At 32.9% G+C, this 25088-nt stretch overlaps 1 protein-coding gene across 3 annotated transcripts in view; it reads left to right on the forward strand.

The window, feature by feature from the left end:
* ReepA (Receptor expression enhancing protein A) overlaps positions 1-24835 on the forward strand; it is a 215961-nt gene extending 191126 nt beyond the window's left edge. For 2 of the 3 annotated variants that reach the window (XM_081763874.1, XM_081763866.1), the window contains exons 7-9: positions 484-634; positions 3501-3699; positions 17714-24835. In XM_081763874.1, the coding sequence (XP_081620000.1) occupies positions 484-634; positions 3501-3699; positions 17714-17773 (410 nt within the window). In that variant the 3' untranslated portion in view covers positions 17774-24835. The remainder of the gene's footprint in view (positions 1-483; positions 635-3500; positions 3700-17713) is intronic. The other variant, XM_081763870.1, reaches the window with a different exon arrangement.
* Positions 24836-25088: the final 253 nt, after the last annotated feature.

Consider the following 25088-nt stretch of genomic DNA (forward strand, 5'->3'; position numbering starts at 1 on the left):
GTTAGTGCATAATTAAACGATTATCGCAGTCTGAATTCAGATATCATCATTATTGTTACAATATTTATGTTCAGAAATAACGAAGACATTTGTTTGAAGTAAATGCGATGGATTTTTTATGTAATTAAAAATTATGAGGATAGTTCTTATATGTTCACAATATTTGTAGTAATAATTCCGGTATAAGAAATCCGCAAGATCGTAAAAAAAAATGTAATAAACGTGCGTTAAGTAGTGTCAAATTTAGTCAAACTTTCCGAATTAAGTCCACTGAATATGATAAAGTGCATGCCAAGTAATGTCAATGGAACCAGTTTTTCAACTTAGCAGCATTATGTTTGTTTAAAAAAAAAAAAAAAGTAATGTTATTTGAAATTCGCAAACTATCGCCTCTGTGAACTATTTCTTAAGTTTTAATCCTGGTCAGGTTAAGATCAGTCATGAATGATTTCGAAATGGAATAACTGGAATTTGTCGTTGCAGATCCAAGATTATTGGAGCCTCGTCATTCACGAGGTTACAGCCCTCGACGATCTGCTTCAGGTGCTAGTCAAGTTGACATGTACTTCCCTGAGGTCGATGTTGATGTGAGACAAAGAAGCTCTCGTTCTAGAGAATCAAGTATTGCACTAAGGTAATTAAAACATTCACTGTTCGTGTTGCTACAAAAAGTGCTTATTGTATTAGCAGTCTTTCGTTACGTACTATTAATTTTCTTTTTCTTATTTTTTGCAAATTCTAAAAATACTGAACTATTGGTATATGAAAACAGAGCTGAGGTTATACTATGATATATAGTTAAGAAATCTTACAGTAAAATTTGAAGTTGTGTTTATAAGTAAAACAAGTAGATTTTGTTTTATCGGTTAGTATTTAATTTGCCGGGTGTATCAAAAATTCGGACCAACAGGCCGACTCCGTTATAAATAAAGATATGAAAAAAACTGAAAGGAAGAGGAGTTGTAGGTGGTTTCCTATTTAAAATGGTGCAATTTCTCCAATCGCATCAGCCATTTCGGCTCCACACCGGTAAGCCACCCAATGTTAAATAGAAAAGCAGCGTTTCCAATTCAGCAGGCTGTTCAAACGGAACATTAAAGGCACGCAAAAAATGAAATGGGTAACATGCACATTGTTGTATGAGGGAACTGAGATCACTTCGGATCAGTTTCCCCAACAATGCTGTATTGTTAATATCCTGAGGAGCGCAAGAGAACAACCTGCTAAACTGGCAACATTGCTTTTTCATTTAACATAGGGTGCCTTCTCAGTCAGCTGGGGCGGTTGAAAAAATTCGACCATTTTAGCTTAAAAATCACCCATTCTCCATAACTTACCTCCTTAGCAAATTTTTCGTGTCTTGATTCAGAACTGAGTTGCCCTATGGCCAATAACTTACTGTAAAAATTTGTTCATGGTTACAATTAAAAAAAAAAAAAAAAAAAAAAAAGTACCTCATTTCTGATCAGCGAACAAAAGATATCAAACATTAGTTTGTTCCATTCTTGAGTCCGATTGGAAAGTTAACGAAGTTGCTTCTTATTCTCTTCATATTACAGCAACTAAAGCAAATAAAGAATGAAATAATATTCAATATAATAGTTAACATTTATATTTAAGTGAATTATTTCTTGAATTATTCTTGTTTTAAGAAAACAAGGATTAGATGATTAAGCTATAGGGATGTAAAAGTAGGTTAATAATTTGTAGTTCTCCATTTCATGTGTAATATTTTCTTGGTAACAATTTGGGTTATAATCTAACAGGAAGATCTAAACAACCTAGTAATTAAGATTTTGCTACGGAGGTGCTGTACTACTACGGAGGAGTTTATCGTTATTATGTTTTTACTAGAGTGAAACATTTAATAGATAATTACAGCAGTTGTTTTCGTTCATAAGAACGATACCCTATAGGAAAATAAAACAGTAAATTATCACTTAATAAATAGAACTATACCATATAGGAAAATAAAACAGTAAATTATCACTTAATAAATAATTATCTCTTTATAGTTTTGTTATTAATATCTGTTAAGAAATTGAGGAGCAAGTTCTGCAGCATTGCTATACAATATTTGTTAGTGTAAGTTGTGATAATAATCTAGCCTTTTTTCATGTGGAATTGTAGTCAGCATAGTAATATTTACATGTATTTGCCCATTTGCGCCGTGTAAAGTGTACTACACGGATTACTGTTACGAGAAGGGGAGAATTTATTGAAATGTCAGTTATATGCTAGAACTGTATTTTTGCATGCTCATTTCAATTGTGCTTTCAGTAGATACATTGCTGCATGAGTGGTATATGTGATATAGAAAATCGTCGGATGAAGTTTTGAATTATGCATCATCATGTAATAGGCATGCACATTTATTTCCTTGGCTTTATAAGCGTTTCACTTCACTATCATAATACCATGCGTTAAGAGAGATTCATCAAATAGTAGTCTATTTCCTGCAGTCGAATACTTTTATTCTTAAGCTGTATCTATCTGGATCGCTTTCCAACAAGTTCTAGGTTTGAATTCTGTAGTCAGAATTATCTTCACATACTGAATTGAATTATATACGCTTTTACACTCGTTTTTGTAAAGACTTAAACCTCGTACAATTGAAGTAGAGAAAACCTTAGGTGTTGGTTCGATATATGCGATCTTGAACGATTGTTCAGAACACATACACTTTGAAGGCGTTAAATACACTAAACGGATTTTAGAGCCACAAATAATGCATCATCGGAGTGTGGAAAAAAAAAATGAAGAATACTGTGTGAGGCTACGAAACTAATAGTCGTGTCATTCGTCTGCTGTGTTGATATTTTTACTTGATAATCCAGTGTGCAACTACAGCACAGTAAGATTCTGTATTGGGAATAATAAAATAATTTTACTTTAAAAAATATCTCACTTCTATGTTGAATTTTGAAATTAGAAAAAGAAAACGTTTATAGTAATAGTATTCTAGCTAGCTTTTATTAGTGAAGAATATTAAACAAATAGAATTGAAGTACACTGTCAAAAACTAAATCCTTAGCTGTAGTTTTCAGCAAAATCTGTATATAAAATTTACGAATGATAAAATAATATACGATAGATATTAGCTTTATTCAAGTGATCTTACTTCCTGTTAATGTCTGTTTTCATGAGTACAGGACATCGCAGAATTAAAAAAGAAAACAGTTCCGGATCTCGTGATTAAAGACAGTAAACTGTAGGAATTCTCTCGTAATTAGCATTAGTTTTTTTTTTTATTATTATTTTTTATTTTTTTATAACCCTTCTACTATTAACCTTACTCATTATCATTGTATTTTATTTTGAAACCATGGAAGAAGGAACAATGTTAGATTATTACCCCAATCAGTTTGCTTGAAACTATTATGTTGTGTATTTATATATAGATATGTGGATATATAGGGTATATGGAAATGTAATGTTCGTATGGTGATGGTGAAGGCATTTTGGTCGTGATATTTGGATGTGGAATGCTTGTGTTACAGTCATATCCGCTCGTCAGAAGATGTAAGCTCAGGATATTCCAGCTCTGATCAATTATACGGGCACCCGGGGACCAAAGAGAATCTAACTGCTAGCAGGGATGCACTAGTCAGGACAGCTTCTGTTGGTTCCACAAGATCACGTGCCAAAAGCTCACGAGGGAGCACTACTAGCGTATCAAAAAAGGGAGTTCCAGGGGAGGTAGGTCATTGTAAAAGCATAGGGCTTTTACCTTTTTCTGCAGTCTTTAGCTATTGCTATGCATTAAACTTTTCTTTTAAAATTTGAAACAAAATATATATATAAGTATCTTGTTTGATGGCCTTACTTCTTCATAAACTATCGCATTTTCTAGCACATTTCCTGTATTTGCTATGATGGTGGTATGCTCAGTATGTTTCTCATTAAACCTTATTCACTACTTCAGTTTTGTAAAAGGCGCACGGGATGTAAATACACGGATCACTAACTAAGAGTGTATAAGAAAATGCTACATTAGTGCAACGGTATGGTTTAATTTTAATTTACAAGTGGTGGAGGAATTATTAGTATATTGGTTTAAACGATTTAGTTTACTGTATTTCATTGGTACAAGAAATGATGAGATGATGTGACCAGCCTACAGTGAAAATAACCACTTCATTATTATTCCTTAAAATAAAGTGTAATATTCAGATCAGCATTTTTCGCTTTCGGGGATCGAACAGAGAGCAGATCAGCATTTTTCGCTTTCGGGGATCGAACAGAGAGCTGATAATTATGGTACAAGCCCGCTGTCATTTCTACATTCTGTTCTGTTCGTTAATACTAGAAAGAATTACAGAAAAGCAGAAAAGATAGAGGCTACGAAGGATAGAGGCCATACCATGTACAATATGCCAAAAGAACAAATTCAGTAAATTTTTATCGGTATTAAAATGCATCTAGGAAAAGTACTGTAATATGTTAGACTAATATTATGATTTAAATAGTTAGTTAATTATGAAAAATTCTCTTGCATTACGATTCATACCATGCATAATGGAAAACTACAGTGTAGTTAATATATGCGGAAAAATCAAAAAGTCTTTCCACCTGCTGATTTATTCCCAGATTACAAACTATAAACAAGATATATGTACAAATGTGCTTCGCAACTTTGTCTATTTCTCTACATAATCTTCTAATCTGTTGACGTCATTGTCCTACTGCATCACAAGTTTCTCGATGTCGGCTGCGTAGAAGGCAGCCGGCTGATCACGGAACCAACGACAAACAATGTTTCCGTTTCGGTGTCGCTCTTGAACCTCTGCTCTGCCAGAAACTTCTCCAGTGAACTAAAAGGATATTAATCACTGACTGTAAGGGGTATGTTCCATAATCTCCTCGAGAGTGAAGTTTGGTGATTGTTTTGCTCGTCACGCATGGTTTTACGTTGTATGGAGGAAAACCACATCGCCGAATACATTGGCGCTTTTTCCTAATGGCTGCTCACAGATGGGAGAGTGTGCAACAGCATTTAATCTCTTGGTAACAGATCCCTGCTTGTCCCAAGACACTGTGAGCATCAGTTTACCCGTTGATCATGTTGTTCGGAATTTCTTGGTCGTTACTGACGAGCCGGGATCTTTCCGCGCCATGCTCAGCTGTTTTCGACTCGAGAATGTAATGCAGTGTTCACATTTCGTCGCCAGCGACAATGAGGTCCATCAAACTGTTGCCGTTCTCGCCGTAACACTACAAATGGTTCAGTGACATGATTATTCGCTTGCTCGTGTTAACATCGTTAGGAAATAAAGGAATCCACCAACATTTGACATCTTGCGATATCTAAATGAATCATTGACTTTGTCAAACAGTTCCATAGGAAATGTCAAGCTCCCTGGCAATGTTTTTTTGGATGAATCACCATTTCATTAGCAAGCGCAATGTCCGGTATCAGCGAGGAACGAGATCGGCGCAATGGCTCATTGTCCTGAACATTTTCTCGTCCAATTTCAAATTCTTTGCACCACCACTGCACACTTTGCACTACTAAACATTTGTTCCCATACACCGATTTCATTTTCCTGTGGATATCTGTGGCTGTATGTCCCTTGCACCATAGAAAACGAGTAACATTTCGCTGCTCATATGGAGTGGGCGTCCTGAACACCTGATATTTTTGGCAACTAATAACAGCGTGGAAGAATTCGGAAGTTACACAGGAGTCATTCCAAGAAAGCCTACCGCATCCCTTGTATATCTTGATTTTGTATTAAAATGTACTACATGCTCGAAATAAAATAGGCACAAAGACTTTTTGACTCTTCCTCGTACACGTACTATCTGTTTCATTTTTAGTATTGTAGAATATAAGGTAATTGAGAGTTACAATAATTAATGTGAGAATATGCATAATGCAAATTGGAATGTATTTGGTCGATATGTAAAAAATAATCGGCACTTTTAATTCAGTACATAATAAGTAATACATATTTTGGAAAATGGTAATCGAGTCCTTAAAGTATTATTTCTACGAGAAAAGGTTGGAAAATGCTACTTCCTTTTTTAAAAAGCAATGTATCGTATCATTTCTTTCTTGTGGGGTAAAAGCTAATATATTTATCATCCTCTTTTCTCATAACATCAAACGTTGAGAATGTACTTTGTTTGTTTCTTTATATCACGAGGATGTACTACTCCGCAACTTCAGAAGAAAACTGTTTAATTGTATATGTAAAGTTCCAGCCTAATTTAATCGTCTATATTTTTACCCGTTGTACATAAACAAACAAGAATCCTGTAACTTAAATATAATACTTTTGAAGTGAACCGTTGATTTCACGAATGAAATAATTTTGAAGATTTGAATTTGGCCATAGGAAATGAAAGAAATTTATAATATATCTTCCGTTTGTGTTCATCAATATAAACACCACCACTCGTTCAAAACACCAAAATCGATCTGTAATTTTTCAGTTTTCTTTTCGATCATGGAACTTGTATCGTGTTGTAGGAACACCATATAGATTTGTAAATTAAAACTATTTAGAAAGCCAGAAATCACGTAGTTTTAAGATTGAAAATAAAAACAGTTGAATGAAATTTCTAATATTTTATTAAATGCATACTTGTGTACCGTTGTTTTCATCTTCACTTTGCAAGGGTAGAAATAAATCACCAAATGTAGATGTTTCTGTTAGCACAATTTCCAGAAAATGTGAATAAAGCAAGAGTTCGAATTGGCGGATGGAAAGATAGGAACCAGAAGTGGTTTTTTTCGAGAGATGTTGCCTAGGCGCCAGCTGGCATACTTAAGCGGTTTAAGACACTGGCTGACTGCCTCAAGACCTATCTGTCGCGAGTTGTAATCCCTGTCAAGTCATGGGTTTTATTTATTGTCATTTTACGATTCATTTCATTTATTTCTCATGGTCTCCTTTAGCCGTAAGACGCGAAACTCCAAAATAAAAATAGATAAATAAAAAAGTAAAATTTTAGTCATTGATTAAAATGTACTAGATAGAAGTGATGTTTTCTTAACTTTACATACGCAAACTGTAATTTGATAGTGATAACATGATTTGATTCTTAAGCCAGAGACTGTATAATGTGCTAGCGCACATAGTTTGATTTCAACTACTGAACAAAGGCCTTGGAAGAATTTTCCATCCTTTTCTTTTGAGTAATTATACAAGTGTACTGAGTAGCATCTAAATGTATTCGTTCACTGATGCTGTGTGATAAAATATCATTTACAAATAGAAAGCGTGAAAGACCAGCAGATACCAAGTTTTTGTTTCTCGTGTATGACATTGGCCGACAAATAAAATGTTAATGATTTTTAATGTTCTTGATGATATTTTAATTCCTGGATAACAAATACAACAATATTGAAAATGTATTTCACTGCATATCCTTAATTTCCGTTATAAAGGAACTTGGTATCCCATGGTGTTGATTCTGTTGAATTTCACAATTTTTTATGTTCAATTATTATTTATTATTAATTAGTCGGATACTATTCTACAGAGCTTCCGAAAGTCACATACCATACATCTAACACTATTATCTATCGTGCATTACTGTCTCACACGTAGAGCTTCAACTGATCTATTACTATCTCTTCTATCTATTTCGAAGATGTTACAGGTAACCCACCTGAGAAACCTGTGATTCTAATCTTGAAATGAGAAAGTAACATGGTTTTCGGCTCATAAGACCGTTCTTTATGAACTTTTAAGCAATCCTTTTCTTTTTTATTATTGCACAAACCTAACATATGGATCATCTAGAAGCATAAGTCTTCGTTCAACATGTGTTACGGTTTGAAATTAAGTAAGTAGTTCGTTAGATACGTTAAATTTTCACATACGGTGTGTGATTTCGGACACACTATATATTTTTGTTGTGTTACTTTGTTACTAAATAAGTTTTATTTTTTTAACATATAAATCTTTTCTTTCACGCTTGTAATATAAGGTTTTCTTTCACGCTTCTGTTTGAAGGAAAGTGAACTCGTTGGTCAAACAGACAACTACAACGAGGGAGGGGATTCATGTAAAATAGATTCCTCTTCGTCCAACGTATCTCCCGTTCTGCCCTCTTCTCCTTTGGCTTCTGCACCCTTTAAAACTTCCTCAGACGCTTACACTTCTACGCAGCTCACTACTGTTGAGTGTGTGTCTGTTGAAACCTTTGTACCAAGTAGAACAATAACAGAACCAACTCCTGTTGCTGATACACTCGTAGAGTCTGCTTTGAATGAGATCTCGCAGTTTGCTTCTGCAGCTGATGATGTAGGTGAAATATCTGAAAGTACACAAACTCCTGCTGCTAGTGACACTTTGCAAAGCTTTCCACAGGCTTCGTTAGAAAATACTGCAGGGGATTCAGACACACACAATTCTTCAGAATTTGAACGTTCACATAATACTTCACAACTTGCAGATAACGCATCCGAGATAACTTCAGGAGCTAGTAGTGCAGATCAGGAAGTTGTCGATACTGACTCAGCAGACACATTACAAATGCCTGTATTAAAACAGTCTATCGTAGAAGAAGCTGAAACTATGTCGCCTGACTTGAAGCCTTCAAGTGAGATTTCGCCTTCTCTCCCTGTGATAGAAGTTGATACTAAGTCTCACGTTCAAGAGGAGTCAAAACTTGAACCTCGCTGTGAGTCGACAGAATCTTTGCCGTTGTCTCTTACGCCTGAATCACGAACGTCATCTGTGTCTTCGAACAGTTCTTTTCAGAGTGGTCGAGCAGGCAAATACCATAAACGTCCAGCCCCTAGTCCTCCTCCTCGGCCACGATCCGCTGACGAAGAATCTCTCCAGTCATCGGTTGCGAAATCTGGGAAAGGCGGTGTCCTGCCTAAAGTTGCTGAGAGTACAGATAATTCAGTTGCTGCATCATCTCCTAATCTCCATTCTGGTGCAGATGACGAAGTTGGTGACAATTCAAACAAACAGTCAGCAGTGTGTGCGCGTCTTGTTTTGAAACCTGGAGTAGTAAGAACAGTACCTGATAGCTCTGGAAAAAGTAAATCTGAAATCTTCCTTCAGTCTCGACCAAAGAAGAAAAGCTCTTCTCCTTCGACGGAACGAAAGAAGATCGGGCTCTCTCCGTCACAACTTAAACGAAAGTTCTTTCATGAACAACCTACAGCACCTCAGTTTCATTCTCCTCATCCTCAATCTCCAATTTCTCGTTTACTTAGCCCGCGAAAACATCACTTAGGACATTTCTCGTCTATTTTTCCATTCTGGCATCATAAACCTGACAAAAGTAGTAGCGATCGGTCTCGTGAAAGTTCATCTTCTCGAGAAGGGGTGACCATTGATACCACTCTATCTACTGTAGAACTTGCCGACGAAGATGATGATAATAAATCAGTTAGTACTGTGCATGAGACTTCCACATCTACAAACTCCCAAACACAATTAGTTTCTCCAAAAGACGAGAACACCTCATGTAAAGCTTCACCTGACTTAACCCCTGGCAGTGATGATCAAGGACAAACCACCATTGTGTCGTCAGAACCATCAACTCAGTTTTACCGTTCCCCTTCCCAGCAGAATAAGTGTCAACAAGAACAAGAACAACAATAAGCTGTTCTGCTGCTAGTGGCCCACTCTTCGTCTCTTTCCTAAACACAGGAAGCTGATGCTACGGAACCATTATCTTCAGAAGATGCACAGAGTGGCCGTAGGATGGAACCAGCTACCGAAGATCTTACACACAACTTGAGAAAAAAAAGAGGCCAAGCTGTTGCGAAGACAACGTATATTAAGCAATTTTAAAATCAACGTACAACCATTAGAGTTCAACTAGCCATCCTAACCCTTAAAAAAGATGTAAAACATTACGATTTTTTTTTTTTTTTTTTTTAATATTGTGAAAAATTATGAGAGTTCGTAATAAGTATTTTCACTAGATCTTTGATTATTTTGGACGTGGGAACTTGAAGTATTCGAAATAGTTCTCATGTACAGGATGTATACTACGGAAGGAGTATATAAATTTTTACGTTGTTGATGTGAAAATACTTATGAAACTAACATGTAAAATTTTGTCAATAACTATAAACGTAAAAGCGGTTCTGCTCATAAACCATGTAAAATAAAACTTGAGACACATTTAGCCATAAAATACATAATTTGTTTTCCAATTAATTATAGTTAGTGCATGAAATTACGTGCTGTTAATAGTTCATTTCTCCCTTTAATTATCTTTCTTCAGAAATCTCAGTTCGCATAGTAAAATTTTGTTGCGTAAATCGTACTGTATTAAATCATGAAACACACAATCCTTGGCCTAATATTCCGAATCTAGTTGCATTACCTTAGGTTTCAAAATTAATAAATTACTTGTTTTTGTGTATAATTTAAGAGAGTAAATGGGCTGAACCTTAAAGGTAATTATTGGAATTTATAGACATTCGGTTTAAAGTTAGTATCATCAACAGCTTATTATGCTGACATTAATACTTTCGTCAACAAATATGCAGTCATTCATTATGTTATTTGGTCAACTCCCAAAGAATAGTAGAACTTTAAATAGTTCTCGTTGAGGATCGTGCTTAAATTTGTTTCGAAGTGGCAAACAACAGAACTTAAGACTGCTTACCCAAGATTTCCAAATCTTGTATGCTGAATTAAGAAGAAAATCATACGATACAAAGTATCGACTATTCGTTCGTTTTAGCTTCATAAACCTGTTCCAATTTAAGCGATAGTATTACACATAAAACTCGTAGATGCTTGGTTTGTTCTAAAATAATTACAACTAAATCGAAAGAAGCAGAATGTACCCATGGATATTTATGTTCTAAATGTAGTCAGAAACAATATTAAGTATAGGTTGGAGCTATCATTTCGTATCATCTCCAACCTGTACTTAATGTTGTTTCTAACTGTACAATAAGTCGCTAAGCACACTCATGTCCAAAATTGTCGCATGTCTATAAATATGTTGTTGTAGGAATATAATTTGATAACTAACTCGCAGGGTATTTCTTATAATGTTACTATGTGTATAATCGGCAAAGACATGGATGTAGCAAATTTCATGTCAAAAGAGCAGTAAATAAGAACAATAAAAGGAAAATAAAAACTTTCTTGTCCATTTTGCAACATATTGTTTTACTCATTCTAATTTTCGTATTTGTAATTCTTTTCCTTTGAAATTTACCACAAATATACATTTCCCGATTATACACCTAGTATCAGTATTAAAAGTACCCTGCCAAATCACTATCAAAGTATATTCTTACAGGAAGACAGTTATAGATATGCGATAATCATTTTGGACATTTGTGTACATTAGAAAATACTTTTAAAAAAGGTTTGATATTCGATCAGTTGTATCATAAATTCTTCAGTTTCTTATTTAACCGGAAAAGGAGTCTACATATAATTTTCCGCGAAGGTACAAAATAATGTAGTGTATCGATCTGTCAGGCTTGTGATAATTGATTGTCTTAATATTAACAGTTTCGTTGTAACAGTTTCGTTGAAATTCAAGAATACGTTGTGAGAACGACATATTGATGCTATGAAAGTAATAAACTGTTTTGTTTTTGCGATCACTATTTCAAAGAAATAGTGTAATATTGTAATGGTGTAGTACAGCACACGACTCTTTAGCCGCCACTTTGTTTCTTAATTCGCTGAACACTCATACACATCCTGTATATGAATGAAACAAAATATGAAACGAAAAAAAAAAAAAAATCTAAAAGTTAAACTTGTACTGAGATAATGAACTCTCATTGTTTCAAATATTTCCTGTAGAAACCTCCGACCTTTTCATACCATCCCCCAATCCTATACGTACTGCAGGATCCAGTCTATGAAGAAATGGGGAAAGAGAAGCTGCTGAACATGCTCCAAGGAATGTAAAAAAAAATATATGAGGAATAATATTGAAAGTAAATGGTTTTCATTGTGATTTGTTTTTATACGTTGTTTGATTTTGTTGCTGGCATGAAACTAAATAAATTGTGTGCAAAACTAGAACTAACCTAAATATGAAATTCGGGGATTCGGGGGGGGGGGGAGGAACGATAGCGAAAACGTTTTCATGATCATATTTTCCTTTTAAAAAGATCTTACTACATTAATTGTTCAACATCTTGGCAGTTATTTCTAAAATTATGCTATGATTCAGATGATACAAGAGTAGGGTCAGACACTCAAACTACTTGGTTCTATACGTAAATCCTTGACTGTTCATTAAGATAAAGTTAATTCCGAAACATACAGGATACATGAAAAGTGAGCCATTATTGCTGCCACAGAATCTCCTGACCAAAATTAGAATCAAGAAACTATATAAGTTTGTAGAAGGTATTTCATCCTATTCGATCTCTGGAATCATCTGAACTTCACAAACTGTTTCCACCAAATTAGGTACTTGCGTGATGCATATTAGGGTCATTGTAGTATGCTTGAAATTATATGAGTTGGCGCGTGGATATTTGAGTGCAGTGTGGATATTTCAGTGCAGTGATAATTTTGAACTTGCTAACTTTATCATGCAAAACTGCAATCATTAACAAATGTACATGGCGTCTTCCTACGTATCCTGTTACCGTAATTTTGAAATATAAATGACCATTGTAGTTTTAAGTAGCTTAGATTATTTTGTTCTCTTCGTGAATAGAAACTTCACCAAAATTAATACATTAGTTTCGTACTAGTTTATATCTGTCATTAATTCATATTCATATATATATATATATATATATATATATATATATATATATATATATATATATATATATATATATATATATAATATCAGGTCTGAAAAGTATTGGGCTTTTCGAGGTCAAAATTGAAAACGCATTTATTGATTTGAAAGTAACAATGAAACCATTGTTCACCATTTTGTTCTTTGACCTTCCATTTTTCAGACAGCACCATAAAATCCCGTCGCTGTTGAACTGTGGCTTCTGGTCAAAGGGGTTTTAACAGGCCCCTTTTGAAACTAACTGAACATCATCCAGGAAGTTCTGTAGAGACTGAAACAAATGAAGTCTGATGGTGCCAGGTTCGGACTATACGGTGGATGCACGAAAACCACCCAGTCGACTTCTTGCAATTTCTGACAGGCCATTAAAAATGTATACGGTCTGGCGTCGTCATTGTGGCATACGATACCTCTTCTGCTCACCAGTTCCGGCTGTTTCTTTTGAATTGCTAGATGCACTCCTGTCAATTGTCGACAGTACAGGTCCGAGTGTATTATTCTGCTTGACGGCAGCAACTCTTGATGCATGGTGCTCTTCTAATCTACCAGACACACAGCATAACCTTCCTGGGTGTCCTTGTGGGCTTTGCCACACTGTAGAACGTCTCCTCGCTTCGGTCACGATCTTTTGATTTTTAGCTCATCGTTGTTATAAGTTATCCACTTTTCATCACTCGTGAGCAACCGCTTCAGAAATGGTTCTAGTCCGTTACGTTTCAGTAGATAAAAATTCGATCGAGTAAATGTTTTTGAGTTAGGCTTGACGTTTGCGTTCCACGTGATCTCTTTCTGTAGTGAGTTTTCTCCAAATGGTTTAACAATGTTTGGCGATGGATGTTTAGATCTTTGGCGATATTGTGACTACCAGTATGCTGGTCTTGCTCGACTTTTGCCAGAATATCCACTTTTTCTGTGATTGATCGCCCACTACGAGGAGCATCTTCGACATCGAAATTTCCAGAAGGAAAGAGACTGACCATCTTTTGACTGTTGATAATTTATCTTGCCCATACTCAGCACAAATTTCTTCACGAGTCTGCGCAGCATTTGCACCTTTTTCAATATAAAATTATAAAATATAGCTCAATTTTGCGGATCACATCTTCACGGCGCAATACTTTACGTCTGATTATAAGATTTCGAATAGTTTTTGTACATCTAGTAGCTTCAATTGTCACCTGTGGAATGACGTTATGTCTGATCCGCTGCTACTCAAATACTCCGAGATTTGGGACACTAATGCCACCTCTGCTCAAAAGGCCCAATACTTTTTAGACTATCAGATATATAAGCATACATTCTTGTAGGTGCAACGAATATTCAGAAACGTTTAGTTCTATCGGAACCATCTAGTGGCAGTATCACTAAATAGCCAAACATAACAGGATCATTATGTATGATAGAAATCAATCAATGTATGATTATATAATAAAATTACATACTCCCGTGGTTAATTGATAGTTGCTACAGTTGAAATTAAAACCTTACAAAAAATTAAAATGCATTAGTGCTTCCGCTGAGGAGTAGATGATCGAAAGTCTTTAAGTATAATTTTTGTTAATGTTTGTGTTTTGAAGTTCAGATTCTGGGAGTCTTATGACGGAAACAGGGCGGGAGAGAAAGAAAGAAAGCGGATTAAGTGATAACAAAATATTATATCTTCAGCATTGTACTTCAGTCTTTTATTATTCTGGTGCATGATTATATTCATTAACATAATTACTATATATCATTATATTTTGTTTGGTAACAAAAATTGATTGATTTGTAAGTATTGATCAATGTGCTAACAATAACATATAGTTTGTCTTACCTGTAAATTCCTAGACAGAAATATTCCTGTACGTGTATCATATTTTGCCGTGTTTTATAAATTGTTTATGTAGTCATTCTCATTTTGAGTTCAACGTTTTCTCTGAACGTGGAAGATTTTGTCTACACAGTTTGACGAAAGATTCTTCGCTCTCAGCTGGCTTGATAGATTGATTTCGGTAGACTCTGTACACATCTCCTACTCATCCCAACTAATTATTTTGGTGTGTCAGTTGTTCCTCTTACATAGACAGCTAATATTATCAACTTTTTTTTACTTGTGAATAAACTTTCTGGACTGTGTTTATTAACTATCGTCCAGACGCCATGTTGCCTTCTGATACAATCTGCGTGCGGATTCCTTCATGCATTTTATGGATCTAGTGAGATTTTGAAAGTATTACTTTGGAAATACGTAAACAATGAGTGCTCCAACTAATGTACGTAACGTTGAGACCTCAGTCAAACCCTACAGGTCTCCCCGCAGCATTATTTTGTTTAGATTTTCATACTCTTAAAAATTAAGATGCGAGTAATTAAATAAAACTGAAGAAAATGTATGGGTATAACAAAATCACTAAATTTTAAGGGAAGTCGTCAGTTTTAAATTTTGTAGAAAAAAATACTAAAACAACTCGTATAATTGAATTTTTAAAGGTTTAATATTTTAATATAAAGTTTTTTTTTTTTTTTTAATTAATTTAAAATAGAATAGTAGTTCACTCTTAGAATATCCATGAAAATATTTTTCAGGAAGGCAATAAAATAGATCGATTTTATAAATTGTTGCGTTTGAGGTCTGAATTTATATGATAGCTTGTCCTTACGACGTTTTTAATGTTAAAATAATGTTTCTTTCATGTTGCCGCAACTTAATTCCTTAAACAGTTTAAGGGAGGTTTTTCGCAATCATCTGAATAAAATAAGTTTTTACTTTAGGGTTATAATAAGATTCACCTCATAACCTAAAGCATTGTATTAAAGTCTCCTTAAAAGTGAATAAACACTGTGTATTTTGATTTATAATGTTTTATTTTTCTTCATGAAAAACTCGTGAATTTCAGTATTTCAGGATATTGGAACATTATATGATATGGTGCCCATTATAGTAAGTAAAGTGTGATAATAGAATGGTGCTCAGAAAATTAACGAGTTCGGTCAGATGTGAAGGTCAGAGACTCGTAGAGACAGTATGAGTTCTTTAACAATGATTCAGAACTCTAAGTTGAAATTACTTTATTCTGCTTGTAGTACTAATTTATCAGTTAAGGAATAGTAGACAATTCACATATTATTGTCTCTTTTGTTTTATTTTAATTGGTTTTGCTGTATTCCCATACTGCCTAGATTTGTAAACCAAAGTGTTCTCATACCCTTTTGTATGCTAAACAGTTTCCTGAAAATATTTTTAACCATGTATCGTGACTATTACATCCTTACTAATTTACAAGTTTGCATAAAAGCTTCCTATAACACCAATGCAATTTATAGTTGTAAGAATTTGTGATTAAATTGTCACCTGTTTCACGAGCAAACTGGCTGTAATCCATTTCCATAAGATTGCTTTGATACCATACCGTACTTCAACAGAATAAATTATTTTGCCTTCTATTTCTGCAGAAGGCAAAATATATATTTGAAAAGCTAGTGTCACATTTATTCCGCCAATTTAATATAAAAGTATTTACCGCACACGAACTAAACAAATTTTCAAATTTTAGTGCATGTTCTTTTACCTGAACGTGTACCGAATTTTTTTTGCGAAACATTTGCATTAGCAACTCAGAGTAGATACTTCAGTTTTATTTCAATTATACTTTTTCTTGAAGTTTTTTTTTAATGCGGTAACTAAAATTGTCCAATTTATGTATAATAAAACTTCACAGTCTAAATCTCGGCCATTTTTCGTCACTTTTATCGGATATGACCTACTTTCGGTACAATCTGAAAATGCACTCCTTCCTTACAGTTAGTTTCATTAAAAATAATTTATTCCGTTGAAGCATCACTTAAATCATGTTTGTTGTTTGAGATTTGCAGTATATTGTATTGGTATGATTTATATAGAGTAGATAGTTAATAACTATTTAATTACTATGTTTAATCCACTAGTAGCAAATTAAATTAAATAATTGAAAAGTGAGAATTCTCAAAATAACTACATATTCTGATAGTTATCATTGTGTTTGTTCCGATGAAGTTATTGCAGGTATTGTTTTGAATATGTATATTCTCTTTAGAAGGAAAATAAAAGTTTAAAAATTCCCATTTTCTAAGCGAAGATTAAATTAATTATAGTTCACGAATCGAGATAGAATATTTATTGAAATGCCATATAAATTAAAATCTTTAAAGATAATTCGTAAGTTACGCCTGTCTGATTATGCTTATCTGATACAGTGAGAAAAGTAACAGATAATCAGTTAAAAAAAAAAGAAAAGAAAAAAAAAGAAAACTGTCAATAGTTCCTTTAAGTACATTCTTTTCAGTGAAACATTATAGCATTGTTTTTCTTTTCATTAGGAAACAAATAAAACAGAACTGTATTTACGATATTTCGTCGACTTTATACTGTCAATATTAACGTGCATGTTATTACTCTGAGATTTTCTTGAAGTGCTTCTGTTCTATATTTATTTTTTTCTTTTATGCAGAGAAAGATTATCTTCATCATTTTAGTCAAAATATCTGTCAAAATAAATCTTACCTACGATGACTACTTCCTTATATTCAGTATGTAATATTTACTAGTAAAGGTACCCCATTTTCAGAAGCAGGCACGCTTGCAAAGGCATTAGTTTTAAGTGACAACAGAGGAAAAATTAAATATGGAATAGTAGTAGTCTAAGAAATAATCTCAGAGCAATAACATGCTCATCACAGAATAAAGCCGACGAAATATCTCAGTTTTCTTAAATGTCACAGCACACTACTCAGGTAAACGAACTTCGATTTGTATAGAAAATGTTGAAATGCATATCTTAACGTATGAGGCAAGTAGTTCAGGTAGGTGACTATTGTGGAAGTAAGATATTTTCTGCTGTCTTATAATTTACAACACTGTGAAAACATACTTGGGTAATGTACTTCAGTTGTTACAGCATTCATTCAGTTGTCTTCAGTGAATTAAAAACTTAACTTTCAAAATATATTTTTCTAATTGAATACACCTAATTTTCAGGTCACGAGTTACGCAACCCTCCCGCGGAGCAAGAAAACGAGCAAGAAGAAGCAGCAGTGAAAGCGCTGGTCACATAAGATTTCTGAAGTCTACACCTCAAGAACGAGCTCAAGAAGAAAGCGAATGATCGAAGTTTTTATCCTTTTTGAAAACTACATTTCAAACGCTTCTTTGTTACGAGCTGTTTTGGCTGTGAACATTTTTTTCTCCCAGTTTCACTGCTTGTCTTTTCGTATCAGGAAAGACAAGTAACTCAAAATAAAGCGGTATTGGATTGAGAAAGATTGCAAAAATATCGATGAGTAATAGTTAGCGCCTTGGAGCGTTTTCGTTGGCCGCTTTTTTGTGGCGAAATTTGACGTGAGTTTTTCTGTAGGAAGAAAAAAAATGACCATCGTGATTTGACAGGCTTCTTTCGCTGCGTATAAGAGTAAAGAAAAGAACAATAATGTTAATGGAGAATGTTTTTCTTTCCTAAGTTCATTCTTCTCAGATTCCCCTCGTACTTTTTTTTTCTTTCTTCCGTAAAAAGAACAACTCTACAGTATTCATAAATTCCTTATGCATACTTTACGTAATTGCTTTCTTTTAATTTTAGTCTGTGTTTAAGTAATTCATTTTAGTTGTTAAATTCTTAGGCAATTCATGTTACTGATAAACCCGTCAATGTGCCTTTTTATACATAGATTATATTTAAGTGTAAATTTAAAAGATAACTAGAAAATAAAGAAAGGATAGTTATATGGACAATGAGCTTTATGTGTACAAATTAAAAAAGAAAAATCACTTGCGTGTTGTATCTTCAAGCACAACATACAATTAAAACTAACCGAAGAATTCCATTTGAATTGTTAGTCTTGGTGAAGCTGCAGAATATGAAAGATATTATGAAAAAGAAAGTATTACACAAAAAACATATATATATAAAAGCTAAATATATTGTGTGAAATAATGTGGTGCAAGGGTGTTAGCATCTAATCACTAATATATGACTTACGAATATCTGAATTGTATTGTTGGTAGGGACAAATTGTTTCAGATATAGTACAGACTGTATCCTTATGAATGAGTAGCTTGAATGGGAAAGAATGGAAATCTTGATGATATTACTTTATACGAAGGAAACAAACACGAACGAGTCTATTAAAACGAAAAAAAGAGAGATCTTTTTGTATCGCATTGTTGTATCTCATTTACTGTACTTACGTTTTTTGTCAAGGAAATTTAAAGTGAATGGTTTCCTTTTTTTTTTTTTTTTTTTTTTTCATATCGAAGCTTTCCCATTTCGTTTTACTGTGAGGATACTGAGAATTCGTAAAGTTACGTTGATATAAATCTCATTAAAAATTGCGTTTTGAAAATATTGCAGGGTTTTGGTTGAAAATCGTAACACACCTTCCAGAAATGTATAGTTTGAACCTAATAGTTGTTCAGTGTATATATGTTCATTATTTTATATTACAATAATATTTATTATGTTTATTCATAACCACAATGGAATAAACGGACGTTTAATGTAATTGTTCCGTAATCAAATTTTTGCCTGACCTGAATAAAATTATTTTGTACGCCATGAATAACTTAATTAAATCTGTGGACTTAATTCATCCGGAGAGAAGGAAACGTTAAAGTGTTTGTGATATTTATGTTCGTAAATTTATAAGTGCAGTTTTGTACAATGGAATGTTAACGATCAATAAGAATTTTAAGCTCCGTATAAGGATTTGCTATTTACCAGCTATTTGTTTCATACATTACGTAACAGTTAACGCACAGTGAGGAGGATAGAATGCATATTTTTACTTTATCCCTTTGTATTGTTTCCATTAAAAAAAAAAAAAAAAAGTTTTTATACTTTTCAAATGTGAATTTGACTGGATCCTGCACCGCACAATCAACATTCCATGTTTTTAGTTTAGCACTTTTATTGATTCTAAAGTAAAAACGAAAGTTTTTTTTTTTTTCAATTTTTTAATTGAAATCAATAGAGTTGAATTTCAATTTATATTCTGATTGTTATTAGATAAAAATGATGTTACGTCGAGGATAGCCTCATATGTGAAAATTAGTGTTAAATCTAGTTATCCATACTTGAATATTATTAGCAGTTTGAACTATTACAATTGAAATTGTAAAACATGTTAATTTGACATGCGTACTAACTTTGCAAGAAGTTCTAATTTTATTAATGGCATTATTTTGTGAAGATACTTTCCAATTAAGAACCTCTGCAGTGTGTTAGTGGTTGAAGAAACCATATGAAACTGTATGAAATTACTACATTTTGTGTACTGGAGAGAAAAAAATTAATGTTCTCTTAATCCATATTTTTAAATTGTCTTCAAATTAAGCCTGAACTGATTTGCGATAATATTATTTTGTTTTAAAGCTCAGCTTACGAGCTCTACTTAAAAACTGATGAATATAATTAAAGCTTCACAAATTAAACAGAAATTCACTCGATTTATATGTAATATAAAACTACAGTACGTTTGTGTTAAAAGAAAGCACAATACTAATAGAATTTCACCGTCTTGTTTGGAGGTTGTTTCATTGTTAAAAAGACGGGAAATGTACCATTTTGTCAAGTCCACAAGACTCTAAACCAAATTTAAGGTAAATATACAGTATTTACTTCTCAGTTTAATTGGTCTTTTATACAATTGTATCGCTATCTGCAGATTTGTCTATATTACATGAATGTTTGTACTATGAGGCTATTCTTTACTTTTTTTGTTAATCATTGAATGAATTTAACCACAACTACCTTTTACAGTACTTTTTTTTTTTTTTTTTTTTTTTAAATTTGTGTTAAGGATGGTACACGTAAAATGAAAAGGCTTTTCGTTTTGTTCATATATATATTAGTGTTAAGCAACACAGGTGAAAGGCTAGAATTACGGAAGTTTGCTTTAAAACAAGGGAAAAATAAACTTTTGTTTAAAAAAAAAAACTTCTTTATTAAAAGTTTAGTATTCTTACCTTACGTAAAAGAACAGAACCAAAACAAGGTTTTACAAGAAGGTTTAAAAGAACCAAATTAAAAATCGCAACAGAAAGGTACAGCGTTGCCTTAAATATAAATGTTACTATCTGCTGCAATCATACATGCATTGTATCTCAGAAAACGAAATACTTGACAAGTATGTCTTGTTTTTTACGGATCTTGTGTTTTTTTAAAAAATGTTTTGTATTTATATTAGTTTTTTATAGCACATTTTTTACAAACTTGCGTGTTGAGAATTAGTTGGATTGTTTCTTTCAGTTTCTTTAGGTTACAAGCATAATTTGTAGGTCGTACTAGATTTAGTCACAGTCTGTAGATTGAGTCTGTGTTACCACGTGTGTGTTCTAAGTTATTTTGTATTGAAAATAAGAGAGGGAGATGATGGTTTTCAAGTGTCATAATCTCTGTACAAGTAAATATGTATAACTCCTTACTTTCCCTTTTTCCTTTTGTGTGTGCGCATGTTGAAATGGTTGTGACTGATAGCTCTTACGTATTGTTTTAAACTCTCTCATAAGACTGGCTTCCAGATTTTAAGAGAATAAGTAAAGCATATATATATATATATATATATATTCCTGTTGTAGACTGAGTTACTTCTTCCAAATTAATGTTTGAAGATCTACAGTTGAAGATGTTTGAATTGTTGCACTATATTGAAAATCGTTTAAAGTTAGACATGAAGAGAAATGTCGACTACTGGTAATGTTCTGGAGAATGATGAATTATTATTACATGTACATAAGCAAACTGTAAATAAACTAATTATTTTTTGATGTTAAAAAGTTTTAAAAGGGACAGGCAGGACTTGTAAGTATTAGTCCAACTTAAAAGAAAAATAAATCTTCAGTATAGGTTTTCAAAAATTTCCATAGTGTATCTTCGAAAATTGTTCAAAAGTAGAAAATGAAATAGTTGAGAAAGAAAAGTGACTGCGTATGTTTTTTGTTGAATAGCAATATAAGGTTTCCATATTCGATAAAAGATAGAAACAGTAATTTATTATTTTAAATTATACTATCCATTGCACATGCTTCCACAATTAGTTAATTTTGATTTCCATAATTTGTGCAGCGTAGTCGTGAATAGAACACAAGCATCCAACTTGCATTTAGTGTACTCAGAAGTGTTAATATATACAAGTAACTCCTGTTCCTTTTACAAACATTTCAACATTATCACTTCTTCTGCAGAAACAAGTTAATGATTAGTATTAGAATCGCAGGACAAGATCTTTTAAAGAGGTGTTAAAAATAAGTACTGCATGCCACTGAAACAAGAATTGTTATCTTATAATATTTGGTATTATGTGTATGTGCGCAGCCCGGTCTGGATTATAATGAAACAATTCAAGTATTGGAGTTTTCGTTTTCTTAATAATTGTACGAAAATGTGAACCAGGTTCTAGAATATATAATCACATTTCACTTAGTTGTTAGTTACTATGTGGTTGGTTCATAATAATGACGATCTCTTTTATTTATTTATTTATTATTTTATTTTATTGCATTCTTTCTATTATTTTTCTTCCTGTACCTTTGTAATAAAAGTTATCTTCAGGTACAGGTTGTTCCAGATGAGGTGAAATTAGACTTTTTTCTTGTGTTGCTTTCATTTATAAACAAACTGTAATGGTGAATAAGGGATTATAAATGGTGTCAAACTAATCGTTGAAGTAAAACTTCGTAGTACTAGTTGAAATACTTCGAACGAACTTCTCAGGTTTATTTGAAACTGTAAAATTCATACTGTTGTGTCGTAAGTACTTGACATGACTGATCGTAAAAGTAGTGAATATATATGATATGGAGTTATATTATAAGATTTATACGATATACAGTTAAATGGTTAAAGATGATGACCATAATAAAGGAACGGGAAAAGGCAAAGATATGTACAAGAAATGCTTTGCACTACATTTTGAAACACAGCAAGGAATCTTTCTTCGTAAACAGTTCTGACGAACCCCCTTACGCAACGTCAATTCAGTGAAATTGATGTATATGAATTTGATTGATGTAATGCCACTAGGAAGTTGTTTAAGAAGACCTGTTACAGTCTATTAATTGTAAAAAGAAATTGTCTCCGTATAAAGAAGGTTAGTGCATGAAATGAAAATTTAAAAGAGGTAAAGTGGCGTTTACGTACTGTATACAATTCTGCTTTATAAAGATACGTAAAATAGACCATAGCAAACAACTAAGTGGAATGTGATAGAAGATTTTTAAAGTAATCTTCTTGTGAAAACGGAGACATAAAATTCCAGAAACTTCACATAACGCAAGGAAATATTGTAGAAATGAACTTCAGTGTGCCATATGGTGTCATGTTATTAATTATCTTCAGATGTCACGAATTTTAGATGACGAAAAGCAAAACTTCATGAAAACAAAGTAGAACGTTAAAAGTACGGTTAAGCGTACAGGTTACTGCGGATCATGTTAGATATCAGAATGTTCTTTGCTCAGATGAAGTTGAAACTATACTGAAAATTTTTACAGTTCGTTTTTACATATAGTAATGTAGAAATAAATTTGAAATTTATATTACATGAAAAAATTAATACTTTTTGTGCAGATTGCTTCTTTACGTAGCATGTTTATCTGTGAAATAATCTTGATGGTTTCCAACTCTTACTTCTGTGCGTAAATGGAATAATACGTAAATGTTTAAGATAAGTGGAATGAGTGAACAATACTCAGATAAATATTAAACCTTTAGTTGAACGTGGTTGTTAAAATGAAAGTTAAGAGGGATTTTGTAACCGGTCATCTATTTAGTACTGTAAAATATCATGTTAAAAATTGCTGAACTTTTATAGTGTTCATTAATTCTCTTGTGAAACCTCTCGAGATATCGATTTTAAAGCGATCTAATTAGATTAACACGAAATAAAACATACTTAGCAGTATGCATTGTTCTCACTGTCATATGTCAACGGAAAATGAGAACTAAATCCGAATTAAATTTCTTTCTTTATCACCTTGAAGAAATCTTCCACTGGTTGGAAATTAGTTCTTTATAGCTTTGCAATTGCCACTCAATTGATTTTATTGATGAAATTACGGCTGTCAAGATTTGACTGAAGGTTATTCAAAGTTGATTGCACACGCTTACACTTTCAGATGCGTAAGTTTTGATCTGGATCCGTTAAGATCTCGACATGTATATAATTAATTTTCAGATCATTCTTGAATAGATTTGGCAGACGAATTTTCAGACTACTGTTTTCGAACTCATAACTCTATTATACCATACTCGAAAAACCTTCCTCTTGTAAAGGCTGCAGACACTTACAAAATTGGATATTGGATATATAATATTGTGTGTGTGTGTGGAGGGGGTACCTTGACAGACCATAATTTACATACGAATGTCTTCTAAAATCATTTTCCTTTAACGCTGTTAAGAGTCTAGATATTGCTCAATACGAATTGTAATGAAAATAGGAAACTCATATTAATGTACGAATAAAGACCATTTACAAATAACTGGAAGAAAGCTATGGGAAAATATTCTTTAATTCGTATCGAGCTAAATTTGTTTCCGTATAATAAGGAATTCAACAGAGAACTCATGGTGCTTTACAAATTCCTCTTAAACGTTTGTAAAACGTAGTAAAAACTTTTTCGTACTTAAAGAAGAATATGTTTCAATGTCAAAATACTTTTGGACATAGTCATAGTCCAAAATACACTCTAATCAAATTTATTTCGTCAGCAGTTGACTAGTTAGAGTACAGGAAAATTTATCAGGAAGAATAGATTTTTGGAAATTGTTGTCGCGCATGGTAAATTGGGAACCATCAGTTGCTTAAGAAAATGTTTCTTTTTCCTTTTGTCTTAGTGGCATGCACTTAAAAAAAAAGTTACTGTATTTTTATATTATGTGCAACATACTAACGATATTAAACTACAGCAAAGAAGGTTCCGAGGAGTAAAACGAATTTTTTTTTTTTTTTTTTTGTAAAGCGAATAGTTTCGAAATGAATTTGATAATTGTTCATTGTGTTATGTTTAAAACGGTGGAACTTTGCACAAATATTGCAAAATAAAAATACCTAAAAATTACATGCTTTGTCCTTTTGCTTTATTCTTTTTCACTCTTGCATTCTTTTTTTTTTTTTTTTAAAAAAACTAAACGAGTTCATTCTTCATTAATAATTTTATTGCATAGTGTATTCAGTATTTGTTCCACTGCGTTCTATCATTTTAGCATAATAGCCATTTACCCTTTGATCTTTTTGAGCAGATTTTTTACACGTGCTCAGGGTGAAACTAAAAATATTTTTTTCTTACTTAAGTAGTTTCTTTTTAAATTTCAATACTGCCGTTCTTTCTTTCATAATATGAATAATAAACTGATTTT

This window comes from Thermobia domestica, chromosome 1 (genome assembly GCF_964235325.1).
Source record: "Thermobia domestica chromosome 1, izTheDome1.hap1.1, whole genome shotgun sequence".
Taxonomy (NCBI): domain Eukaryota; kingdom Metazoa; phylum Arthropoda; class Insecta; order Zygentoma; family Lepismatidae; genus Thermobia; species Thermobia domestica.